The 15,878-nt window shown below is 41.7% G+C and overlaps 1 protein-coding gene across 14 annotated transcripts in view; it reads right to left on the minus strand.

Moving 5' to 3' along the window:
• The window catches only part of AAK1 (AP2 associated kinase 1), a 151,662-nt gene that overhangs the window by 89,697 nt on the left and 46,087 nt on the right, over positions 1-15,878 (minus strand). For all 14 annotated transcript variants that reach the window (XM_033947974.1, XM_033947981.1, XM_033947975.1 and 11 more), the window contains 2 exons: positions 14,104-14,212; positions 11,940-12,082 (listed from right to left, as the gene is read on the minus strand). In XM_033947974.1, coding sequence (XP_033803865.1) covers positions 11,940-12,082; positions 14,104-14,212 — 252 coding nt within the window. The remainder of the gene's footprint in view (positions 1-11,939; positions 12,083-14,103; positions 14,213-15,878) is intronic.

The following is a 15,878-nucleotide window of genomic DNA, read 5'->3' on the forward strand; positions in this document are numbered from 1 at the left end:
GGCACGCTGCTGGCCTCAATTACCGTCATAGGTCCATTAAATAACTTTTAATATATCATACTTTATAATAAATTCATTATAATAATAAATTAATTATTCATCAAATAACCTTTTATATATCATACTTTATAATAAATTCATTATAATAATAAATTAATTATTCATCAAATAACCTTTTATATATCATATTTTATAATAAATTTGTTCCCAGATTTAATGTGACAGTTAATTGCACTTATCTGAATTTTGTCGGCATTTTTACAAGTTGAAAAACTTTCTTTATTGAGATGCATGCGGGAGTGATGGGCGTCTCAATAAAGAAAGTTTTTCAACTTGAAAAGAATACCGACAAAATTCAGATAAGTGCAATTAACTGTCGCTTTAAATATGGGAACTAATTTATTATAAAATATGATATATAGAAGGTTATTTTATGAACCTATGATGATGTGACTGGAGCCTGAAAAGTTGAAAATTTCAAAAGCAAAACATTTCAGAAGGAGGTATGGGAAGAAGCAAAGCACCTCTACACATTTGACCTGGAAGACAGTTTTGCCCACATTCTGTTTCCTAAAAACAATAAAATAGCCCAGATTCTGCCATGCATAAAAAGAACATCCTAAGATATCAACATTTATATGACCAACACAAAACAAAGATACACAGAAAGAATATGCAGGCCAATAGTCAGTCAGGGTGGTCAGCATTAATAAATACCATTCACCATGGTTGAATAAACTTTGGATATTCAGTATTTTTGCTATCTTAAACTTTATCTGGCTAGTTATCTGGTTAGCAAAATCCCAGATCCACCCACAGACCATCCCACTATTCGGATGGTGTCAAGATACTTTGTAATAAATATTTAACGGAAGTTATTTGGATAGCGCTGCTGAGTATTCACGGATAGTCCTGAAAAAGTGCTGAGAGGAAGAGACTGTGTCTGAATTTAAAAGGGCCTGGGATAGGCATTTAGGATAGGTGGAGAGAGAAAGAGATGATGGTTACTGAGGATGGGCAGACTAGATGGGCCATTTGGCCTTTATTTGCCATCATGTTTCTATGTTTCACTGAGGGAGTATCTTACCTGTTGGGAAATTGCATTCAGACTTGGGTTAAAATAGGTAATTCCATTGTAATTTTTAAAATTATTATTCTGCTTATATAGCAAAATCAATTTAGATAATAGTGTAGCCTTTAAAGTTTCCATTAGGATTTCATATACAAGATGTTTTAGAGTCTAGGTTTGTAGAGATTACATTAACATCAGTTTAGAGCAGGGGTCAGGAATTCTAGTTCTCTAGAGCCCCCAACAGGTCAAATTCTCATCAGAATATACTCAATGAATATGCACAGACCGGGCCATGTGGAGAAGTCAGCTCCTGCACTTTGTTCATCAATTGTCTAATTCACATCACCATGCACGAGATAGATGTACAGGCAGTCCCCGAGTTACAGATGCCCGACTTAAGTACAACTCATACTTAAGAACGCAGTTGCGGCTTCATTTGATTTCACTGGGCAGTATTTCCAGTGACACAGAATCCTACACTTCTCCTGTAGCAGATTCAGGAATGATGCATGGCCACATTAAGAATAGTGTGTGGTTGTGCAAGTTAGCCCTTTTGTCAGCCGATAGCAGAAGTAAGCAGCAAGAATCTTAAAATCTACAAGTTCTGAGTTACAAATCTGACTTAACAACTTTAAAAACGTAAGTTGTTCTTAACCCGGGACTACTTGTATATACACTGCCTCCTTGCCATGCAGATATATCTCCTGCATTTTCATTATGGATATCCTGATAACCTAACTTGCCTAGGGCTAAGACTATTTATTTATTTAAAAATTTATACCCCACCTAAAAATAACTAGGCGGTTTCCAATTAACATTCATAGTCTTTTTTTTTAATACATCTTTATTGATTTTCATACCTTCAACAATGCAATACAACAAATGCAATGTACAATGATACAATAAAAGCACATTTTAACATGCTCATAATCAACTTTTTTCCCCACCCACCCTTCCATCCACCCACCCAATAGTCATTCAATAGAACATAAATACATATATTACCACAAAAACTTTACCCTATTTTAGATAATGATATCTTCCCACCCACCTCAAATATAAAAACTCAAAAATCAGATTATGACATAAATATCCTTCCCCCACCCTACCCTGGATATGTGCCAAAATAAACAAAAACCTGATTCACAGTAATCACTTACTTATTATTAACTATAATGAGGTAACATAAGATGTCATTGGGCCCCATATCAATTTTTGTATATTACCATGCCCCACATTCTCAGCATTTATTCTTTCAAGTCTATAACTAGAGTAAAGACTTGCCCACCAGAATGAAAAATTTAAACGATCACAGTTCTTCCAATTTTGAGTGATCATCTGGATGGCTATCCCAGTCATTATAAGGAAAAGACAACCTCTATATTGATCTAAAGGGGGTTTAACATGTAATATTGTACCACAAATGACTGCCTCGTAAGTTAAAAGAATTGATGATTCCAAAATGTTATTAATTTTACCCCATATTGACCTCCAGAAGCTAAGTATCAATGGACAATAGAACAGATGATCCAGTGTCCCAATGTCTAAATGACAGTGCCAGAATCTATTAGACTTGGAACTATCCAACTTATGCAACTTAACAGGGGTCCAAAAAGATTCACAGTCCTTTTTAAAAATATTACATACATCTATAATAAAACAACTGAATATGTGCCCTGCTTCTCAGTCCTCTCACTCCTTCACATAAAAACACTTACAAACAGATGAGTCTTTGCTAGGTTTTTAAATATTGCTCTCCCCTCACACATCCGCATTTGCCCTGGCAAGGCATTCCAAAATTTTATCCCAGCTGATGAAAACATTGCATTACTTATCTTTACATGATGTACCCTGGCTACTTTGTCCACTGACAATGTCATACTAGTCTCAGATCTCAATACCCTCCTAGGATTGTACACTTCCAATAAGACATAGAAATATGCAGGGGCCACATCACTGTTTGATGAATTATTGACATCACTGTCACTCTCTGTTATCAGGAAGCCAGTGCAATTGCCTCAAAAGAGGCATCACATGGGCTATCCCTAAATTCATCAAGAGATGTAAAGCTTTACATTTTAATTTTGTTATTCCTAAATTCAGCGCATTACAGTAATCCAATCTACCCAAAAATCATTGATTGTTCCACTGTTCAAAAATCCTAAGGCGCGAGCATAGACTTCACTCTGTACAACTTATGCAACTGTCCTTAACCTGTCTGAATAGTTTTTGAGATCTGATGACTCATTGTCAGGGCAGCATCAAGCCAAACCCCTAAAACCAACATCTCTCTTTTCAAATTCAACTGCTCTCTCATTACATTCATCTTCTCCAACTCAACCCCTTTTTCATCATTCCCAACTACCATAACTTCTGGTTTAGAACACAATTAGCATTTCAAGGGCGCACCTATGTAGTGGACAAATATTTAATTGAAGACATTCAAAATATAGCAGTGAAAGGGGAAGTACTACTAATAAAGGATTTTAATGTGCCAGATGTCTGTTTGTTTATTTCTTACCCGCCCTTATCCAGGGTTCCAGCAGGAACAAAATAAACACTGTTCCAGCTGTTGGTAATGGAACCCACATGGGATGGGGCCATAAAACATTTACATTTGTCATACAAAACACTTCAAGGACACACTGTAACAAATCACCTACTTACATATAACATACACATCACATCAACGACAAATATCATTTAAGGCCAAAACTGGCCAAACCCACACATACATCAAAATATAAAATTCCATAAGCCATACAAGATGTCTCAATAACAGCAATCATTAAACCAAATAAAACCAACCAGACCATCGAACACCTCCGTGACCAGCACTCAAGAGTCATCGCTCCTTCTCCTGGAGAATGTTGATTGGGGTATCCCTTTTGTAGGGTCATCTAGAAGTAGGGAGATTTTGGATTCTCTGCAGGGAGAACTGTTCCAGCTGTTGGTAATGGAACCCACATGGGATGGGGACATACTGGATCTGGTGCTTACAAACGGGGAGAGTGTTTCTGATGTTACTGTGGATGATCATTTGGTATCTAGTGATTGCCGGATAGCGTAGTTCAATATTAAGAGAGGTGTGAAGAGGATTCATTCAAAAGTGAAGGTTCTAGACATTACCCCTCCCCCCAAAAAAAACAAAACAAAACCCACAACTTTTGTTGAGATGGGGGTATACCTCAAGGAGTTGTTAGATGGATGGGATCATCTGAAGAGGTAGGAAAGCAGTGATCAAGCCTGAAAGGAGATACAGTAAAATCTTGGATTGCGAGTGTTTTGCAAGACGAGCAAAATGTTTTATTAAATTTTACCTTGATAAACAAGCGAGGTTTTGCAATACAAGTACATATAGTATATGTGCGTCACATCATCACAACTGAGCTGATGGTGGTTCTCTCTCTGACACTGCGGGAGTGTAGTGACTGTTCTGTACAGTATTTTGTAATAAAGTTCTTGGGTTGTGGAACGAATTGTCCGAGTTTCCATTATTCCTTATGGGGAACTTTGATATACAAGTGTTTTGGATTACAAGCATGTTTACAGAATGAATTATGCTCACAAACCAAGGTTTTACTGTATTTTAAACCATTTTGAAAGGAAAATAAACAAAATAATAATAACTTTATTTTTATATACTGCCATACCACAAACAGTTCTAAGTGGTTTACAAGGGAAGAGACTGTATACAGACAGCGACATTACAGAGAACTTTCAAAATGGCATTGGCATGCTAAGCTTAGTCAGGTTTATCTGGAAGTGTTTTGGAAGTACATAAGGTTGAGGTACATAAGGTTGAATTGGGGTCAGAGAAATTTGTCAAAGAGATAAGTTTTTATTGAATTCCTAAACGTTTTGTACAAAAGTGCATTTGAGATGAAGTTGGTTAAACATTTGTTCCATTTGCCTGCTTGGAATGATAGTGTTCTATTGAGGTATCTCTTGTAGATGCAGCCCTTAAGGGATGGAAAAGCGAATAAGTAGGTACTGCATGTATTAGTTGTGCCTGGGAATTTGAACTGGTGAGACAGATAGGATGGGGATGAACCTGTCATGGTTTTGAAGCAAAGGCAAGCAAACTTAAAAATGACCCTTGCTTCCACAGGCAGCCAGTGTAGTTACATGGTCTGATTTCTTAAGGCCATAAATGAGACAGACTGCAGCATTTTGGATGACTCTCAGTCGTTTGATGGTTTTCTTGAGAGATCCCAAGTATATAACATTGCAGTAGTCTAAGGTACTTAAGATCAGGAATTGAACCAGCAGTCGAAAGGAAAAGAAATCGAAGTATTGTTTAATGGTACGAAGTTTCCATAGAGTGAGAAAGCATTTTTGACTTGAGCATTAGTGTGATCTTCAAACATCAGGCTTCGGTCCAGGGCAACGTCAAGGATTTTGGTTGTGGGATTAATTGGGTAATCTGATCCATTTAGTCTCAAGGAGGTGTTTACAATCTTGTTATTGGGACTTGCCAAGAAAATCTTGGGTTTTTTCAAGATTCAGTTTTAGTTTGGAGTGCATAGTCCAATGTTCTACCTTGGTAAGGACGGATGAGATGAATTGTTCTGCCTCTTGGGTCAATGAAGTTATGGGAATAATAATTGTTATATCATTCGCGTATATCTACGATTTCAGTTTTAAATCGGATAACATATTTCCCAGTGAAATCATGTAGATATTGAAAAGTGAGGGGCAGCCACTTTAGTTTTTAAAAGTAATAGCTGAAAAGATAAAAGGAAAAAAAGGTGATTAACCTTCATAAAACTATAAGAGATCATAGAAATAGGAAGATAGCTTTTTCAGATATTGTTGCCTAAGAGAAAATGACCGAGCAATCAGGAGAGCAAAGATTAACATGAAAGAAAAAAATAGCCAACATGGGGGGAAAATACTTTTTAAATATATGTTAACGATAGGAAGAAGTGCAAAAATGATGCTGAGGAGCTAGCTAAATAGGAGGTGGGCAAAGCGACGGGGCCAGATAGCATACTTCCAAGGGTACTAAAGGAACTTAGAGAAGTTCTGATGGCTCTGCTGTGACTTTTTTTTGCAATGTTTCTCTACACAGGAGTGGCCCCAGAAGATTGGAAAAAGGCAGATGTGGAACTTGTTGACAAAAGCAGATGTGAGGAGGAGGTTGGGAACTATAGGCCAATTGCAGTAAGTATTTTTTCCCCTTTATTTAAATTTCAAATTAAATTACAAGAATCCTCTTGATACAGCAATACAGAACATTATTCATGAAGAATACATATGACTTATTAGCACATAATAATAAATAAAGCACAGCCAATATTGAAGAAAAATAATGAAAAAGGTCCCAACAAGTCATATAAACATTAACAAATTATCTAAACTCTTCCTTAGACCCCTTTTGTCCTAAAGAGAAACAAAAATGTAGATAAGGAGCTCTTATAACAACAAAATTAAATTTAAGGAAAAGGCTTAACTTGATTCATTACGGCCATTTTATTTTATTTTTTATTTTTTTTTACAGCTCTAATCAAACTTACAATAATTTTTTTACATCCAAGAAGTTTGAAGATGCTCTGGCATAAAGAAAACATATTTTGTCCCAGCATATTTTATCTAACATTTACATGGATAACTTAGCAAGAAATTTGCACCCAATTTTACTGTTTCATCCCGCATATCAAGAAATAATTTTTTGCAGTCCTGAGATACTTTTGTAACATCCGGGAATATCCTAATTTTTTGTCCCATAAAGAAACTTTGGGGAGATCGAAAAAAAGCCTTCATAATTAAGTTCAGGGCCTGCTCAAAGACCAATGAAACCACCAAAGTTCCTCTACATTCAATTTCTTCTTTAGAATTTTCTAGTAATTCAGTTAAATTATTCAAGTCAATTCACTGTTCTATTTCTGGTTGGTTATCTTGTGAGTTGTCTCTTTTCTTAGGCAAGTACCGTATTTTCACGTAGATAATGCGCACCCGTGTAAAACGCGCACACGGGTATAGCGTGCGAAAAACACAAATCTATGTACAGAAATTTTATATACCGCGCACACCCGTATACCGTGCATGCTGCCCGACTCTCCCGTCGCCGCCCGACTCTCCTTTCGCCTGCCCCGACTCTCCTCTCCCCCTTGAAGTCCTGTCCCCACCCTGAAAGCCTGATGCCCCCCCGACGTCCGAATCACCCCCCCCCCCGCAGGACCGCTCGCACCCCCACCGCGAAGGACCGCTCGCACGCACACGCACCCCGAAGGACCGCTCGCACGCACTCCCACCCGCACCCCCACCCCCACCCTGAAGGACCGCTCGCACCCCCACAGGCTCTCGACCCCCCCATCATGTAGAAGCTCCTACCGGTGTCCTGCTGCTTCCTCTTGGCGGTCCCGACTCCCCGACACGATCGGGGCAAGAGGGAGCTCAAGCCCTCTTGCCCCAGCCAACCGCGGCACCCCCGACACGATCGGGGTAAGAGGGAGCTCAAGCCCTCTTGCCCCAGCCAACCGCGGCACCCCCGACACGATCAGGGCAAGAGGGAGCTCAAGCCCTCTTGCCCCAGCCAACCGCGGCACACCCGACACGATCGGGGCAAGAGGGAGCTCAAGCCCTCTTGCCCCAGCCAACCGCGGCACCCCCGACACAATCGGGGCAAGAGGGAGCTCAAGCCCTCTTGCCCCCTCGACTCCCCGACACGATCGGGGCAAAAGGGAGCCCAAGCCCTCTTGCCCCGCCGACTCCCCAACTCCCCTACAATCGGGCCAGGAGGGAGCCCAAGTCCTCCTGGCCCTGGCGACCCCCCCCCCGCTAGTTGTTCGGACCAGGAGGGAGCCCAAACCCTCCTGGCCACGCGACCCCCTACCCCCACCCCGCACTACATTACGGGCAGGAGGGATCCCAGGCCCTCCTGCCCTCGACGCAAACCCCCCTCCCAACGACCGCCCCCCCAAGAACCTCCGACCGCCCCCCCCAGTCAACCCGCGACCCCCCTGGCCGACCCCCACGACACCCCCACCCCCCTTCCCCGTACCTTTGTGTAGTTGGCCGGACAGACGGGAGCCAAACCCGCCTGTCCGGCAGGCAGCCAACGACGGAATGAGGCCGGATTGGCCCATCCGTCCCAAAGCTCCGCCTACTGGTGGGGCCTAAGGCGCCTGGGCCAATCAGAATAGGCCCGGGAGCCTTAGGTCCCTCCAGGGGGCGGGGCCTTGGGCACATGGTCGGGACCAGGAGTACATGGTACATGGTACATGGACCAGGCACATGGTACATGGACCAGGAGTCGGTAGATAAATGTTCCGACTCCTCAGTTTTTTGTACTTCAGACTGTGACTCCGACTCCAGGTACCCGAAATTTCCTCCGACTCCTCGACTCCGACTCCACAGCACTGGTTAATTTTCAGATCGTTAAAATGGAATGTCAAGTTGAGAGAAATGAGCATTTTCGACACCACCTTCTTTTTGCTTTTAATCAAGGTTCTAAGGCCGCAGAAGCTGCTCGCAACATTTGTGCTGTGTATATAGTGGGTGCTATAGCTGAAAGAATTGCTCGTGATTGGTATGCCAAGTTCAAAAATGGAGTCGGTAGATAAATGTTCCGACTCCGACTCCTCAGTTTTTTGTACTTCTGATTCCGACTCCGACTCCGACTCCAGGTACCCGAAATTTCCTCCGACTCCTCGACTCCGACTCCACAGCCCTGGATTTAACCTCCTATTGTGATTCTCCAATTGCTCAATTTTTCTTTGCAAAAAGACTCTGGGCTCCTTTTACAAAAGGTACGCTAGCGTTTTTAACGCACACACTGGATTAGCACGTGCTATAGCGTGCGCTAGCCAAAAATCTACTGCCTGCTCAAAAGGAGGCAGTAGCGGCTAGCACGCACGGCAATTTAGCGCACACTATTCTGCGCGTTAAGGCCCTAGCACGGCTTTGTAAAAGGAGTCATCTATCTTTAGTCACAGTAGCAGATATATTTTGTAAGGAAGATATTTCCTTACTATTTGGTCAAATTTAGAGTCCGTTTCAGTTTTAATATTCTGTACTGAAAGAGAAAGTTCATCCAGTTTACTCACAACTTTAGAGGTTTGAATGGCTGATTGAGTTGCTACAGCTTCTAGTTTTTGGAGCATTCTCCAAATGTTAGGTAAAGTTGCCTGCAAGGAGTCAGTCCACTCCACTCCTCCATTCGATGTCGTCTCGACTCCATGGGCTGTGTGGGCCTCCCCTCCTGTTAGCTTCGGGCACGTCGGGTCCTCAGCATAGCCGCCCTCAGCACCTCCCTGAGCCAGGTTAGGCGGTAATCAAGTTTCTAGGGGGGGATAAAGATGTTTCCAGCCCTAATGCTCCAATGGCTCCCTCCACCAAAGCAACCGCAGGGATTGTTCCCCCTCTCTGAACAGCCGGTGAGCTCTTCAGAAACCGGTCCATCGAAAACTGCCCAGGAGTAGGAAGGTCTGGCGTGACAGTCCCATTGCGTTTGGTATGGGGCATATTGCAATCTCCTAAAAGGGAAAGGAAAATTTCTGGCGAACAAAACACTCAGCCTGAGGACTAGCAAGGTAAGATGAGCTCCAGTTTCTGGCTGTTCTCACGCTGCCGCTATCTTGCTTCCCCATCCTTGCAGTAAGTATTTTACTGGAAATGCTTCTAAAACGGAGTCTAATGAAGTTTCTGGAATCCAAGACAACAATGGTTTCACTCAAGGCAGGTCTTGTCAGACAATCTGATTATATTTCTTTTACTGGGTGACCAGAAATTGGATCGCGGGAGAGTACTAGATGTGGTATCCTTAGGATTTTAGCAAAGACTTTGACATGGTTCTGCAATGGTAACTTGTAAATAAACTGAGTGCTCTCAGTATGGGCCCTAATGTGACTGGTTTAGGAAATGGTTGAGCAGAAGGTGAAAGAATGGTGGTTAAGTGGAGTTCATTCTGAGGAAAGGGATGTTACCAGTGGTGTGCCTCCAGGTTCAGTTCTTTCTCTGATTCTTTTTACTTTTTTTGTAAGCGATATTGTCGAAGGGCTGTCTGCTAAGGTTTATTCTTTGTGGACGATACCAAAATCTGCAATAGGGTAGATAACCTTGAAGGTGTGGATAACCTGAGAGGGATCTAGCCATAGACATGATGGAAAATAAAAAATATCCAGTACAGTTAAGCTTTTACTCAACTCTGCTCCTGAATTTAAAAAATAATGTATTTCCCTCCTGAAATGTCCACATCTTGCAAAAGTCATGTTATGTCACACCTAGATGCATTATCTGATAGCACCATGATGACTACAAGGTGTTAGGTAACTTGCAAGAGCACCTACACAAAGGTACTTGATATTCCTTCAAACAGGAATACAACGGGAAACAGCTCTGCGAGAATAACAACCTGCTACTCAGCAGAGGGAGTGGAGATACAGTCAGTCATGAATACGTGTATTGTCAGATGAACCTAGCAATTTAAATCACAGCTCCGCACCGATACTTAACAGAATAACTCAGCTGACCCTCTATTTCATTCACATTCTCCATAGAGCAAGCCCAGCAGAAAAATCCTTAGGGGCATACCCAGCCACTACAATGGAGATGGAAGGCTACCATGCCAAGCCACAAAAAAAGTTGCATGCTTATGAATCCTAATGGGAGGCATTTTGGATTCCAATTCTTCTGTCTCGGTTCCAAAGCTTAGTCACAGGCTGCATAGCCAGCCAGGCCTCCTGTGTTCTGAATGTGTTCTTTATTAACAGTAAGACTGAAGCAGTGTTGTGATTTTCACCTTAATGTGATCCCAGGGGTCCTGTAATTGGTGCTGTGTGTGCATGTGTGTACACAAATAGGAGCTCCAACACCAACATCCAGTATAGCAAGACAACTAAGTCTCCCCCGCAGGACATAGAATTGCAAAACGTCCTGGAAGAGGAGAAACATAACCAGTGACCAGAATAGGGCACATCCACACTTAAAAACAGAACTATACTAGATATACTCTCAGCACAGCACAGGAGCTGTACTCTGCACTCCTTGTTCATGACCCAAGCATGGGAATTAAATCCCTAACCCGCCACAGATGTTCCATTCTTTTAAAGTGTACATAAAGAAACGGTAAGGTGGCAGGATCAGCAGGCTCACTCTCTAACAAGCAGAATTTAGGGCTAATTAGATAACAAAATGTTTTCAATGCAAACGGACCGTGGCAGTGCAAAAAGCCTGAATAGGTTCAGTGGACCATAGGAGAAGGCTAGTAAATCTCTGTATTCTCCCTAACACAACTGGATCCTGGCTCATACGCCACTCATTGGTGAGGAGAGCGCCCAGCAGAAGCAAAACTATACTATTGCGATTCTGGCACCAGAACAGAAAAATGTTAAAAATCTTTGCGTCCTACACCATCAGCAGCTTGGAAGGGCAGATGTGGCTTTACAGAGTCCATTGCATGGCAAACACATACCAGAGAATTCAGAATAAAATGGAGGCAAAATTTGACTTTTCAGGTTGAATTGAGATTACGTGTCTTGCTGACATTTGTCTCTCTGTGACAAAGGCCAGGAATCACTGCTTCAATTGTAAGCAGCCCCAACGAGCAGAAGCCTTTAGCCTTTCCAAAACTGTGCATGTGGGTAACCTGCAGCAAAGGGGAGTGAGATAAGGGCCCAAATGATTAGTGAAGGAGAATTCTGTCAGCATGGTGTTGATCCAGGACAAGATCTAAAGCATTCTGGATGCCTACGACAGAAAATGAAGAACCCAAACTGAGATGGATGTCTCTGATGAAAGCTTTTAAGCTCCTTACTACCCTGTAAAATTGTTCTAGGAGGTAGCAGGTATAGAAGGTCACACATAATATTAGCAGTTGCCATAAATAAGGATGAGTAAATCGGCATTGCATGAACTTACTCACCTTCAGATCCCTATGGATGATAGGCATCTTGCACTGGTGCAGGCGAGCAACTGCTTCGCAGGTATCGCAGAATATCTGTAGGACCTCACTCTCTGTGAAGCCTGTCTGAAGACGCTGGTTCATCAGGTTTACCACTTGACCTCCTACAGAGAGAATGCACACAGTGTTAATGAGCAAAGTGGGTACAGATCACGTGTTACTCTTTTGCTATTGAAAGGAAACGAACGCAGTAGAAAAAAAATCCTTCTCACAGCAGAGAATCAAAAGACATACAGCGAAGGTGACCTCTGTGTTCAACAAGTTTATTGGTAAAAAGACGCAAAACGCAGGTGTTTCAGCCTAACCGGCCTGCATCAGGAGGCTTGATGACCGATGACTATAATTCAATAACCCACTGATATCATATAAGGTTAAACACTCAAGGCACTACGTTGTTTTTGTATGCGCTAGACGTAATATAATTGCAAATAAAAACCTGCTGGTGTGTCTGCTCACAAAAAGTGGTCTAGAATTTTAAAGTGTTTGAGGCTTGTGCAGATGAGGACAGAGCTTGCTGGAATGGGGCAGGGACAGGAAAAGAACTCATCGGGACGAGAAAATTAGTTCCTGCAGGGACGAGGAAAATTTTGTCCCCGTTTCATTCTCTACAATGTAGAAGAAGGTTTATTATTTTTATATAGTTTGAAATGGACTTTGATATTTAAGAAAATCATATTAATAAGAATATGAGTTTCTTGCATATTTAAAATAATGCTTATTGTTTTGTGTTAAATTTTAACAAGTTATAGGATTAATTTTATGTTTTGTTTGAATTTACAAGATCTTTTAAATGCAGGGTGGGTACAGGGATGGGGTAGGAATGATAATATGATGGGGACCAGAATATGTCCAAAAGATGAAATCAGATCAATATATAAACTACTAAAACATTACAAATCTGATCAATACTCAGCTTAGAAGCTAAGCTATATCAATTAATATGGAGGAAAAGACCTCAGAGACCCACAGTGAAGAAAATTGACAGCTGTTTTGTTTCTCTAAAAATTTCAGGGGCCAAGTTCTTTCACTGGACTAAAAAGTTCCATGAAACTTACTTTGAAAATTATATCAAAATAGATACAAAATAAATCTTTTTGATTTTTCTTATATTTTTGGTGGGGAGGGGGTCTTTTTTTTTTTTTTTCTTTACTGCTTGCTCTAGAATCTGCACTCTCTACATTCTTGGTATGAAATCTGTACTCTCATAGTTCAATATGGCCCATTTCAACATACATTTATGATTTCCTAAGGGGATTCAGCCATGCAGCTATCTCAGTGCCTCCTCCAATCCCAATGAGTAGAGCTCCTTAATCACCGAGCTCGACTGTGAGAGTGCAGATTTCATACCAATGGGTGCAGACTTGGAGCAATAAAGACAAACAAATGGGGGGAAATCACAAAGATATAAGAAAAACACAAAAGGTGTATTGTCTATCTATTTTGATATCATCTCGAAAGTAAGTTTCATGAAGGTTTTTTTTTTAGACCAATGGAAGAGAACTTGGACCCTAAAATTGTGAGAGAAACAAAACTGTTGCCAATTTTTCTCACTGTGGGTCTCTGAGGTCTTTTCCTCTGTATTAATTGATATAGCTTAGATTCTCAGCTGAATATTGATCAGATTAAGTCCCTATGTATACCTCTAGTCCAGACTATTGTGATAACAGCATTTCTTTGGTTTAAAGTTTTCTCTTGCAACAGAAACTGCTTCAGCTCATAGGTACTTCCAAGTTTATTGGTTTTTGATAGTGCTTTGTAGTGCATTTCGGGAGTCACATTTTCTAAAGCTAGAGGTGAGCACACATTAAGTTCATTGGGTATGAAGGGCCTAAAAATGTAAAGTGCACATAAATCACGTGAATGTTCATATACTTATGAATTAATGCATGCACAATGCCACTTTTTAAAAGATCCTACAGACATAACACGTGCCTATAACCCCCACCCCCCAGATCAAAATATGAATAACATGTCTGAATTCAGAAAAAAACATGCTGAACTATTGCAGACAACTCAAAATCTGCAGGCCTAACACTACTAAATCAAACTTCGAACCTCTAAGGCCTATTTCAAGGGCAAGGGAGGGAAGGTGGTCACCATTTGGTAGGAAAGCTGGCACACTCACCTCGGCAAAAATCCATAAGGATCAAAACTTCCCAGACATCCCCACTGCTCATGGAGTTTATACTGGAGTCAATATAGCCGACAATGTTTTTGTGTCCTGACAGATCTCGCTGTATGAAACAAAAACACATACACACACCCATATAAATCAGCAAGAACGGAATGTACTACCCCACTTCAATATAACTACTTTGGACTTCTGCTGAGATGGATGCAAAGATGCAAAGGGAGGGGGGGGGAGGAAGAAACAATTCTATCAGTGGAATCCAGGAAATTCACACTACTGTTATTCCCAAATCTAGCCAAAGCTGTAGATTAAAGGCATTTCAGTGCCCTCGGAGTTGCTTGCCAAAAGGTCCTCAACCTAGTCTTCGGGACACACCCAGCCAGTCAGGTTTTCAGAATATCCACAATGAATATGCATGATATAAATCAGAATGCACTGTGCCTCCATTATATGCAATTCTGTTTCATGCACATTCATTGTGGATATCCTGAAAACCTGATTGGCTGGATGCGTCCTGAGGACGGAGCCGAGACCATCATCCATGCAGCACTTTCCATAAGCTCTTTAAACGAGAAGCATGTAATCACCAAAAATGCTGATTAAATGATCTCATTCCCAAAATGGTTGAACATATTAAAAAAAAGTGTTCATGAGTCTGGCAACATCACGACTACAAGTCTAAGACCCTTCATACTAATACCACCTCAAGAGGCACCAGCCCACAATAAGATGCCTTTAAATCCACCTGACATCCATTTCATTTTCAACTGAACCTGCTTTTAAGCTTACTTTTCAAAAGAAATTTTTTTTTTTTTTTGGTTTTGTTTGTCTACAGCTGAGAAAAACCTATGCACAAAGGAGACTGCTACCAAGACATTTAATTAAAAAAGGCAGCAACACACAGAGCTTGCATTAAACACTGGATTCAAAAACACCAGGTGAAGCTTACAGAGCTGTTTGTGCTAATTTCCATGTTTCTGCTTGATACAGTGAATGAATAAAATCAGATCATTTTCAGCACAGTCATTTCACTTCAAAAGAGCAGCACGGTTTCACGCTCGCTCTCTCTCTCCATCCCTCTCCCTTTCATCTCCACAGTGTTCCACTACAAAACACTAATGTGAGTTGAGAATACGGTGAGAAGCAGCAGTGAGAAATACACCAATCTGAGCAGGCCTAGTGGCTCCATGCCTCTCCTAGCACGAAGAGGAACCTGCGTTTGATACCAAGCTAAGATCTTCCTTTCCATGGGTCATCCAGGACAAGAAATGGAGCAGAGGCAGCACTCACAGCCCACCCCCCACAAGGGGGGGTGGGAAATTGTTAGCTATTCTGGAAGGAGCACTGGTGTTCGGGACCCTCTTTCTTCTGGCTGCTACTGCAATGATTATGCTAAAGATGACAGACATAAACATCCCCAGGCAACTACAGTCAAGTTTGTGAGTAACATGGTTTGCGAGTGTTTTGCAAGACGAGCAAACTTTAACTCGCAAACCGAGCGTTGACTCGATAAGCGAGCGTGTCACCCCACCCCACCCTGGGAACCAGTTCTTGTGACCCACCCCCAAACCCTTACCTCCAGCAGACACCAGCACGCACCAACCCACTAGATATACTCAAGGCCTTCTGGCTCCCATCCTCTCTGAGATTCTCATGAGAATCTCGGAGAGGGTGGGAGCCAGAAGGCCTTGAGAATCTCAGAGAGAGTGGGAGCCAGAAGGCCTTGAGCATGCGCAGATGCTCAAGGCCCCGCAGCAGCCCAGCATAGA

Source organism: Geotrypetes seraphini, chromosome 6 (genome assembly GCF_902459505.1).
Source record: "Geotrypetes seraphini chromosome 6, aGeoSer1.1, whole genome shotgun sequence".
Taxonomy (NCBI): domain Eukaryota; kingdom Metazoa; phylum Chordata; class Amphibia; order Gymnophiona; family Dermophiidae; genus Geotrypetes; species Geotrypetes seraphini.